The sequence below is a fragment of the Salvelinus sp. IW2-2015 genome, linkage group LG6.1 (genome assembly GCF_002910315.2).
Source record: "Salvelinus sp. IW2-2015 linkage group LG6.1, ASM291031v2, whole genome shotgun sequence".
Classification (NCBI taxonomy): Eukaryota; Metazoa; Chordata; class Actinopteri; order Salmoniformes; family Salmonidae; genus Salvelinus; species Salvelinus sp. IW2-2015.
The window spans coordinates 30,037,523-30,048,544 of NC_036845.1; the positions used below are offsets into that span (position 1 = coordinate 30,037,523).

The window sequence follows — 11,022 nt, forward strand, 5'->3', positions numbered from 1 at the left end:
AGACGCAACCAAAGGAAGGAAAGAGGTAGAGGGAAAGGTGAGAAGAGAGAAGGGGAGAAAAGTGCCCACTAGGGCCTCGGACACCGCTATTCGTTTTCACACTCCAAACAGGAAACATGTGCTCTCTCTTCCCTAATTCTTGTTTTCTATGTCTATGTTGGCTAGCTGTGTTTTTTTTTTTTTTTCAGGCCAATCAGAGCTTTGTTAATGTCAAATTTTTCCACATTGGGAAAGGTGGCTTTGAAAATCAGTCTGCTACGTGGTTCTCCCCAGCTAGGCTGGCCTCTCAGTATCTAACCCACACAATAGCGTTAGATGACTCCGAGGTCTTATTTTAGCGGGCAAGAGGAGGAGGTACGTCCTGGTACTCTGGGCTGGTTTCAGTTAAGATGGCTGACATTCTGACTCTCACGCACTCGGACCTACACCCGCATGCACTACATAGAAAACCCTCTAAGACCTACTTGTTACTTCATTAGTACGGCCATCACTATTACTCTCACGCACATCCCCCTGTTCTTCCTCATGATAGAGCACCCACACACACAGTTAAAGCCTCATGCTGGGTGTTGTCATGAGCTGTGTTCGAATAYTCATACTAACCGTACTATTTGTGACGTGAATTGAGTATATACTATGCTTATTGGTCATGGTATGGATATAGTTAGTATACCAGAAGTTTCCGGTTGTCGTATTAAATTCGCCAAAATCTGAAGTATACACGCAGAGGACATTATTTCTGTACTTTAGGGCCCATAATGCAATTCTTCAGGAAATGGGCATGGCTTCACATCGTTTCGAGATTTGAAGAAAATGGCGGAAAATATGCAGTCGAAGTACGAGAGCGGATACAAATTCATTGCTTTAACTAATTATGACGAATGTTAAGGAAATGTTGAGCAATGTAATAAAGTAATGACTTTTCAAAYAAGTAACCTTACACGTTATATTGGCTACGCTGTCCTTACGAACCCCATAGCGTATCAATATAGCAGTATGTACCGGTATGTTGTTAGCTAGCTACCTAACGTTAGTTGGCTACTTATACATCAAACTTGCCAGTATATTAACTATAGGCTATCTAACTAACGTTACCCAACGTTTATGGACTTGATTATTCCCGTCATTCTTAGCTAAATGGTATAGTCGCTGTGCCTTCTCAATGGACATTCGGGTGCTTTCGTAAATTCGCTCTTACTATCCCGATTTCAGAGCGCAGAATAATGAATTTACGAGCGCTCAACACTCGTTGAATATGGCCGGGGTCAGTAAACGTCAGCTAAAAAGGCGTAATTAAAATGTTGTCACCAACGCKCTGGATAACATGAAAACTGCCTAACCAGCTCGGGTAGGGCGAGTAAAATGGCCAGAGTGGTCTCATTTGTTGTTTCTGGAAGAAGCTAGCTAGCAAACTAGCCAACGTTAGCATGGGTGCTTGACTACCGTTGTAAGGTCAGAACGCTCAAATCAACCCTACTCCTCGGCCCGAGTGTCCAGTGCGCGCTCCGAGAGCCAAACRCTCTGAATTTATAAACGGACAATCTGACAACGCTCTGAATTTACAAGCGCACTCTGGCACTCCAGATGTCTAACTGGTAATTCTACCTAGTAGTTTGTTATGCTAACTAGCTAGCAAGAGGTTGCATAGCAACGGCATCAACTTCCGGTAGACATGCTAAGAGCTAGTTTGCTCATCTGAAAGCATACTGTTCATTTACAGTATACTAAAATGAAGTAATAGTATGTAGTATATACTCATTCACTTTTTAGGGCTGCAATCCCGTTAACACGATCGATATGACAACAGCCAGTGAAAGTGCAGGGTGCCAAATTCAAACAACAGAAATCTCATAATTAAAATTCCTCAAACATACAACTATCTTATACCATTTTAAAGGTAATCTTGTTGTTAATCCCACCAGTGTCCCATTTCAGAAAGGCTTTACAGCGAAAGCACCACAAACGATTGTTAGGTCACCGCCAAATCACAGAAAAACACAGCCATTTTTCCAGCCAAAGACAGGAGTCACAAAAAGCAGAAATGGAGATAAAATTCATCACTTACCTTTGATGATCTTCATCAGAATGCACTCCCAGGAATCCCAGTTCCACAATAAATGTTTGATTTGTTCGTAATGGCCATCATTTATGTCCAAATAGCTACTTTTGTTAGCGCGTTTGGTAAACAAATCCAAAGTCACGAAGCGCGTTCACTAAAAGCAGACAATGTCAAAAAGTTCCGTAACAGTCAGTAGAAACATGTTAAACAATGTTTTCAATCAATCTTTAGGATGTTTTTAACATAAATCTTCAATAATGTTCCAACCGGAGAATTCCTTTGTCTTCAGAAGTGCGATGGAACAGAGCTCGCTCTCACATGAACGCGCATGTTCAGGTCATGGTAGACCTTACTCAATCCCCTCTCATTCGCCCCCCCCCCCCCCCCCCCCTCAACAGTAGAAGCATCAGACAAGGTTCTAAAGACTGTTGACATCTAGTGAAAGCCTTAGGAAGTGCAAAATGACCCATATCCCACTGTGTATTCGATAGGCGATGAGTTGCAAACCTCAGATTTCCTACTTCTTGGTTGGATTTTTCACACACACATATGAGTTCTGTTATACTCAGACATCATTCAAACAGTTTTTGAAACTTCAGAGTGTTTTCTATCCAATACTAATAATAATATGCATATATTAGCAACTGGGACTGAGGAGCAGGCAGTTTACTCTGGGCACCTTTTCATCCAAGCTACTCAATACTGCCCCTGCAGCCATAAGAAGTTAAGAATGTAGTATACAGTATGTTAGTATGGGTATTCGAGCACAGCTATGGTCATTGTGTCATGGCTATCTGTTTCGATAGAGAGCCGTGATGCTGATCGAAGTGGCAGAGAGGGGGGAGGGCCTTTAACCCCTGACCTGGGACTCTGCTCTCTCTCTGGCTGTCACTGGGGGAGAGGTGCTACAGCTGTCCTCCCTCTGTCTGCACTGCTCTTTTTAAACCAGGCCCTCACACATTGCATACCAACACACATATGCTTGCATACTGATACTGATACTAACATATACACATATACACACTCACATACTCCCACACTTAGACACAGAGTAACAGACTTTATCCAAATAGACTCTCACACAGCCATTCTAAGGAAATTACGAGCTACTGGCTTTTCCCTCTTTCATTTAATGGAATGATGGCACCACAATGAGGCATCCCTGATATCACTATAGGCCCATCTGCTAGGTCATAACCCCACCCTAAACCACCAATCACAATAGAGAATGAATGGCAAAGCACCAATCACAATGAAGCGATACACATAAAAGGGCCAGTCACAATAGAGAGTCACGCTCGCTCCGCAGCAGGCCAGCCCTTTTAACAGAGACGACCCTAATAAAGGACTGTGGGGCTCCCTGTCTACTTTCAGAGCACTAGTCCCAGGTGACTGACTCACACTGCCACTGAGGACTGGTTTTGGGAACGCTGTGTGTTACCCTGTCTAGCCTGAGGAGGGCGACGTGAGCTTCTAGAACCCGATCCGCTGGCTGCTGCTCCAGCTGGGAACATCCATACATACTGGCCTCATGACTATCATGTCAAAACTACATGATCATAGTCCTCTCACGCTCTACACACTGATCTAACTCTCTCACACACACACACACACATGCAGCTGTGAGCATCTGTGAATATTGAGAGACCATGGCTATCTAACAATCAAACGGTTCCATCTAAACACACGTTGCTTTGCCTTTCTCACTTACTCTCTGTCACTCCTTTACACACTCGCTCACATAATCACACTCTCCAGCACATCTGCAGACACAAACAATGAAAAACACACTTACCGGCACTGTTTATATGGTTTATTTCCTCATCGGGCAGTAATTATGAAGTCTCCTGTGTAATGTGTAACAGATGATCTTTTCACCACCCTGTCTGTGTCCCCATTTCCCCTGTCCCACACATACACACAGTTCTAAACAAAGGTAATCACAGGCCGCATGTTGTGAGGCATTGTGCTGGGTTCTGGTCTAGACATCTCATTTCCTGGTGGGAAGGGAACTACAGAGCCAAATTCGCCTCTCAACTCTGACTGAAGAACCAGTTACACACACTGGGAAAAAAACACAAGCCATATATTCATCAATCATTCATTCAGAAATAAGGGTTAAATGTTTCGGTCAATATCGGCACAAAATGAACATCTTCCATGTTCTTGATCAATTAGAATTGTATCTGCTGTTCTGACAGCATGCTCTGTTACTAACATAACTCAAATATGATTCCGACCCCCCCCCCCCCCCCAGTGTCCTCGCCCTGATTCTCCAACCCCCAAAACCAGTGTCCTCGCCCTGATTCTCCGACCTCCAAACCAGTGTCCTCATCCTGATTCTCCGACCCCCAAACCAGTGTCCTCATCCTGATTCTCCGACCCCCAAACCAGTGTCCTCGCCCTGATCTCCGACCTCCAAACCAGTGTCCTCGCCCTGATTCTCCGACCCCCAAACCAGTGTCCTCGCCGCCTGATTCTCCGACCTCCAAACTAGTGTCCTCGCCCTGATTCTCCGACCCCCAAACCAGTTCCTCGCCCTGATTCTCCGACCTCCAAACTAGTGTCCTCGCCCTGATTCTCCGACCCCCAAACCAGTGTCCTCGCCCTGATTCTCCGACCCCCAAACCAGTGTCCTCGCCTGATTCTCCGACCTCCAAACTAGTTCCTCGCCCTGATCTCCGACCCCCAAACCAGTGACCTCGCCCTGATCTCTCGACCCCCAAAACCAGTGTTCCTCGCCCTGTTTCTCCGACCCCCAAAACCAGTGTCCTCGCCCTGGTTCTCCGACCCCCAAACCAGTGTCCTCGCCCTGGTTCTCCGACCCCCAAACCAAGTGTCCTCGCCCCTGCGCCTTCTTCCGACCCCAAACCAGTTTCCTGGCCCTTGACCTCCGAACCTCCAAACAACCAGTTCCTCCGCCGATCCTCCGACCTCCACCGCCCTGATTCTCCGACCTCCAAACCAGTGTCCTCGCCCTGATCCTCCGACCTCCAAACCAGTGTCCTCGCCCTGATTCTCCGACCTCCAAACCAGTGTCCTCGCCCTGGTTCTCCGACCCCCAAACCAGTGTCCTCGCCCTGGTTCTCCGACCCCCAAACCAGTGTCCTCGCCCTGATTCTCTGATTAGTGTCAGCATTACTGGTTTAGTCTTTTTTCGGAATCCTCTATTATTTAAAGTTTGAGACCTCTCTCGCTCGCTGTTGTTCTGAACATCAGTGGCACTTCAGCCCAACTTTCTTTTTTCTTTTTGTTCTTCAACTCGAGTGTGAGAAGAGGAGAGTTTGACAGCCTTTTAAGTTATTCTTGTGTTGGGTTTTTGGGACGGGCTCTGCACCGTGCTCGCGCACACTATCGGGTAATTTGCATGATGTCTAATTAGTGTGTTAGATCTCTGTTCTGAACACCCTGGGGTAGATGAGAGCGAGGTGCTAATTTAAAGCCACAGCTGCCTGCGTTCGTCAGCAGGGATGAAGCTCTGTAAACCCCAGCACTGAACAAGTGAAAGGAACAGTGTTGCGTAACCTCTAATGTATCTCTCCATATTCATCTCTCTCTCTCTCCTCACTCTTTCTCCTCCTCTCGCTCTCTCCTCCTCCTCTTCCTCCCCAGACTCAGTGCTGTCCCTGTCACAGCTAGTGCTGGAGACCTGCTCGGTAACCTGTGTGTGTGTGTGTGTCAACAGAACCATGTGACTGTGTTGTAATATGGTTTACAGCCATGGTTCATTAATTTGCATTTGCGTGCGTGTGTGTGCCTGTTTGCATCTGTGACCAGAGTCGAACTAACTACCACCTTCATTCTAGGTCAACTCCAGAACCCACTACTACATCTCACTGCTCGGTCCTCATGTCACACATACGTACAGTGTACAACATGTACTGCTGTTAACAAAGTTATTTTGCCTCAGGTGTTGCTTGAGGATTAATGGCTCTTACTTCTGATACATTTGCGTACACACAACCACAATCCCCCACTGATCTATATCATTCTGGCCGCTTTAGCACAGCTGTCCGCCAAACGCAGGAGAATAAAGGGGAGAGGAGGAGGGAGAAAAGGCTAGAATGATAAACGTGTCACATTGTCCACAGGGAACAATCTGTCACACTCCATCTCTCTCTCTCGTTCTCTCTCTCCTCTCTGTCTCTCTCTTATATAGTGGTTTCACTGCTCTCACTCTTCCGTGTGTTCCTGTCTCTCTATGTGCACATCCTCTCTTTTGTTCTATTACGCGCTCTCCTGTCTCTCATTATACGCGCATCTCTGTCTCTCTTTTATACGCCTCTCCTGTCTCTCTTTTAACCCCTCTCCTGTTCTTTCTTTATACCCCTCTCCTGTCCTCTTTAACCCTCTCCTGTTCTCTCTTTATACCCCTCTCGCTGTCTTTCTTTATACCCTCTTCCTGTCTCTCTTTATACCCTCTCCTGTCTCCTTTACACCTCTCCTGTCTTTCTTTATACCCGCTCTCCTTTTGCTCTTCCTTTATACCCTCTCCTGTCTCTTCTTACACCCTCGCCTGTTTCTCTTTATACCCCTCTCCTGTCCTCTTTATACCCTCCTCCTGTCTCTTTTTACGCCCTCTCTGCTCTCTTTATACCCCTCTCTGTCTCTCTTTATCCTCCTCCTGTCTCTCTTTAATACCCCTCTCCTGTCTCTCTTTATACCCCTCTCCTTCGCTGTCCTCTCTTTATATCCCTCTCCTGTCTCTCTTTATACCCTCCTGTCTCTCTTTTACCCTTCTCTGTCTCTCTTTATACCCCTCTCCTGTCTCTCTTTATACCGCCTCTCCTGTCTCTCTTATACCCTCTCCTGCTCTCTTAATACCCCTCTCCTGTCTCTCTTTAACCCTCTCCTGTCTCTCTTTTATACCCCTCTCCGCTGTCTCTCTTTATACCCGCTCTCTGTCTCTCTTTATACCCTCTCCTGTCTCTCTTTATACCCCTCCTCCTGTCTCGTCTTATACCCTCTCCTGGTCTCTCTTTATACCCCTCTCCTGTCTCTCTTTATACGCCCTGCTCCTGTCCTCTCTTTATACCCCTCTCCTGTCTTCTCTTATACCGCCCTCTGTCTCTCTTATCCCCTCCTGTCTCTCTTTCTACCTCTCCTGTGCTCTCTTTATACCCTCTCCTGTCTCTCTTTATACCCCTCCCTCCTTTAGGTCTCTCTCATATTCCTAGTACAATGAATCTTCTCTGCTTCCTTCCACCCCCCTCCTCTACATGTTTCCTTCCTTCTCCTCCCTCCCCCCTCCTCAAGGCCTCCAATCAATCTCTGTTCTTCCTGCTTCTCCCTCCCACCCCCCTCCTCTGTTCCTTCCTGCCCCTCCCTCCTCACAGCCACCCAATCCTCCTCTGTTCCGTCCTGCTTCCCCTCCTCACAGCCTCCAAATGCTCCTCTGTTCCTTCCTGCCCCCCCTCCTCACAGCCTCCAATCCTCCTCTGTTCCTTCCTGCCCCCCCCCTCCTCCCTCACAGCCTCCAATCTCCTCTTTCCTTCCTGCCCCCCCCCCCCTCCTCCCAGCCTCCAATCCTCCTCTGTTCCCTTCCTGCCCCTCCCTCCTCACAGCCACCAATCCTCCTCTGTTCCTTCCTGCCCCTCCCTCCTCACAGCCACCAATCCTCCTCTGTTCCTTCTGCCCCTCCCTCCTCACAGCCACCAATCCTCCTCTGTTCTTCCTGCCCCTCCCTCCTCACAGCCACCAATCCTCCTCTGTTCCGTCCTGCTCCCCCTCCTCACAGCCTCCAATCCTCCTCTGTTCCTTCCTGCCCCCCCTCCTCACAGCCTCCAATCCTCCTCTGTTCCTTCCTGCCTCCCCTCCTCACAGCCTCCAATCCTCCTCTGTTCCTTCCTGCCCCCCCCTCCTCACAGCCTCCAATTCCTCTCTGTTTCCTTCCTGCCCCCCTCCTCACAGCCTCCAATCCTCCTCTGTTCTCCTGCCCCCCCTCACAGCCACCAATCCTCCTCTGTTCCTTCCTGCTCCCCCCTCCTCACAGCCACCAATCCTCCTCTGTTCCTTCCTGCCCCTCCTCCTCACAGCCTCCAATCCTCCTCTGTTCCTTCCTGTCCCCCCCCCCCTCCTCACAGCTCCAATCCTCTCTGTTCCTTCCTGCTCCCCCTCCTCACTCACAGCCTCCAATCCTCCTCTGTTCCTTCCTGCCCCCCCCTCCTCACAGCCTCCAATCCTCCTCTGTTCCTTCCTGCCCTCCCTCCTCACAGCCACCAATCCTCCTCTGTTCCTTCCTGCTCCCCCCTCCTCACAGCCACCAATCCTCCTCTGTTCTTCCTGCCCCTCCCACCTCACAGCCTCCAATCCTCCTCTGTTCCTTCCTGCTCCCCCTCCTCACAGCCACCAATCCTCCTCTGTTCCTTCCTGCCCCCCCCTCCTCACAGCCTCCAATCCTCTCTGTTCCTTCCTGCCCCCCTTCTCAACAGCCTCCAATCCTCCTCTGTTCCTTCCTGCCCTCCCTCCTCACAGCCACCAATCCTCCTGTTCCTTCCTGCCCCTCCCTCCTCACAGCCTCCAATCCTTCTCTGTTCCTTCCTGCCCCTCCTCACAGCCACCAATACTCCTCTGTTCCTTCCTGCCCCCCCCCTCCTCACAGCCACCAATCCTCCTCTGTTCCTTCCTGCCCCCCCCTCCTCACAGCCACAATCCTCCTCTGTTCCTTCCTCCACCACTCTCCTCCCATCTCTCTGTGCGGCAAGATCATGTGGAGTGGTAGTTATCTGACACATGTAGTGAAGGGTTCTGTACACACACACACACACAAGTTTGGTCCACTAATCCTTGCTCACATTAACGCCACTGCTGTGTGTGCATGCATACGTGCATGTGTCTCGTGTGTGTGCATTTTGTTCTTTCTCCTGATCACCATTGAGAATACATGCTTGTGCATGTGTGTGTACTGTTGACCAATCAGCAGACAGCAGGTATACCTCCAGACAGCCTGCCCTGGCCTGTGGTGAGTCAGTCACTTCTCTCTCCGCGTTTACATCCCAAGTGGCACCCTATTCCCTACATAGTGCACTGCTTTTGATTAGATCCCTATGACCCCTTGTCAAAAGTAGTGCACTATATAGGGGATCGGGTGCCATTTGGGACGTCGCCTGGTTGATGTTTGCAGTGAGAGGTTTGGTTTGGCCATGTTGTCTTTACCCTGTACCGAACTGCATCCTGAATGGAACTGACCCGTCTCAACTATCCCTGTCTGTCGCATGTCTGTTAATGCCAGATGACCAACCCTGACTTGTCTGATCTCTCTCGCGCTCTCTCTCTCTCTCTCTTATCAGCCAACCGGAGAGCTGGTCATGCAGTAACGAACATCCTGGCCAAAGAGTTGATGAAGGAGGACACCCCGCCCTCCTTCAGCAAACCGCTCAATAAGAAGATCAAGGCAGAACAGAAGGAGGAGCCTAGCATAGAGGGGGCGGGGTCACTAGATGATCTCTTAGAGGAAAGCCTATCACGGTCCAGTTAAAAACGGGTAGAAGTTACCCCCTTAGCCACAGATCTTGGATCAGCCTACCATATCCTAACCTTAACCATGGGGGCAGGGATACAGAAACTGATCTTAGATCAGTGTCTAGCGGCAACTTCCTCCTACTCCTTCATAGGACCACGGATTGGACAGACTGGGTCTGGAGGGGCCAATGGATGAGTGCGGGGCTCTCACCTTAACCACACCCCCAGGGTTTCGCAGGCTGGCTTGCTATTAGTCGCTTCCACGCTGAGGGAGGACTCTTGCTCTGCCGTATAAACGTACAGTATCAATGGTCAAGCATCGGCATCTGCACACATCCACTGCACTCTGTCTGTCGCTCATTCAGTCTCTCTTTAATGAATTTCTCTCGCACACACTGTCACTATCTATCCATCTACTTTCCTCTCTCTCTGAAGTACGTCTTGAGACAATCCCACAGACACTTTATCGGGAGGGATCCTACATTTTTTTCCCCCAGAGGGTTAGGATGGATTTCCCAATCCGGATGGTTGGACTGTCCGACCTATGTGGAAGCGCTGATGTTTTATAGATCATGTTTTGCTTTTTCCCAGGTTTGGTTTCAAACCTCTTAAATGTTGCTCTGTAATTGTCAAATATGCTGTATGTTTGTGTTGCTGTATGTTTATAAAAGAAACAAGTGCCAACCAATACAACTTCAAGTTGCACATGTCAGCCCTCGTGTTGTCCAATAGGAGTTTGTGTTGGGTTAGGGTGGACCAAGGGATAAGCCGAAAGTGTGTGTGTGCGCGCGCGTGTTCCACAGTCCTCATCTCATTTCCCCGGGTTCTTGCTCTTTATGTTCTCTCTGATTCACAGGGAGGAGTCACTATGTCGGTGATAAACAGACTATAGAGCCCTATTGGCCATTCTCAAAGGACGTCGCCACAAACAGGAAATTGTGTGTGTGTCCAGAGCTACGTGTGTGTGGATGTTTAGTGGTTGTTTGTGCATTTATGGTGCGTGCGTGTGCGAGTTTGTGCTTGGGTATGCTCTGCCGTCTGTAATTACTGTATGGTGCTGCCTCTGCCTGCCTGTCTGCCGTCATCATAAATGCTATATTTCCTAAACAGCGCTGTGGTCTTTCTGCTGAAGTTACAGCACACTGGAGACCTGCCCCAAAAAAATGCTGAGACGAGTGTGTGTCCCCGAGTGTGTGTCCCCGCACGAGTGCGTGTGTGTGTGYGCGCTTGCCCCTTTAGACTGCAACATCCGTTGCTGAATATCTGGCCTTTCCGGTTTTGTATTTAGTAGCCACAACGTTTGCGTAATCCAAGGAGAATGATAAGCAGTTCTGCCAGTTGACCCATGCTATACCAATCCTTATGCAAACACGACATATCCCTACTGCTGTTCTCAAGTCAGTCACAAACGGTTAGAGCATCTGCTTGAATAACTGTGGTTTCCCGTAAGCGCTGATCAGAGATTGGTTTGTACAGGTCTCTGGAATAGAGCCAAGCAACGA

General features: G+C 48.9%; 1 protein-coding gene across 1 annotated transcript in view; it reads left to right on the top strand.

Moving 5' to 3' along the window:
- Positions 1 to 9,999, top strand: part of LOC111964786 (protein diaphanous homolog 1-like) — a 132,973-nt gene extending 122,974 nt beyond the window's left edge. Inside the window, 1 exon segment of the mRNA XM_070443844.1 lies at positions 9,349 to 9,999. Coding sequence (XP_070299945.1) covers positions 9,349 to 9,536 — 188 coding nt within the window. The 3' untranslated portion in view covers positions 9,537 to 9,999.
- The last annotated feature ends 1,023 nt before the right edge of the window (positions 10,000 to 11,022 follow it).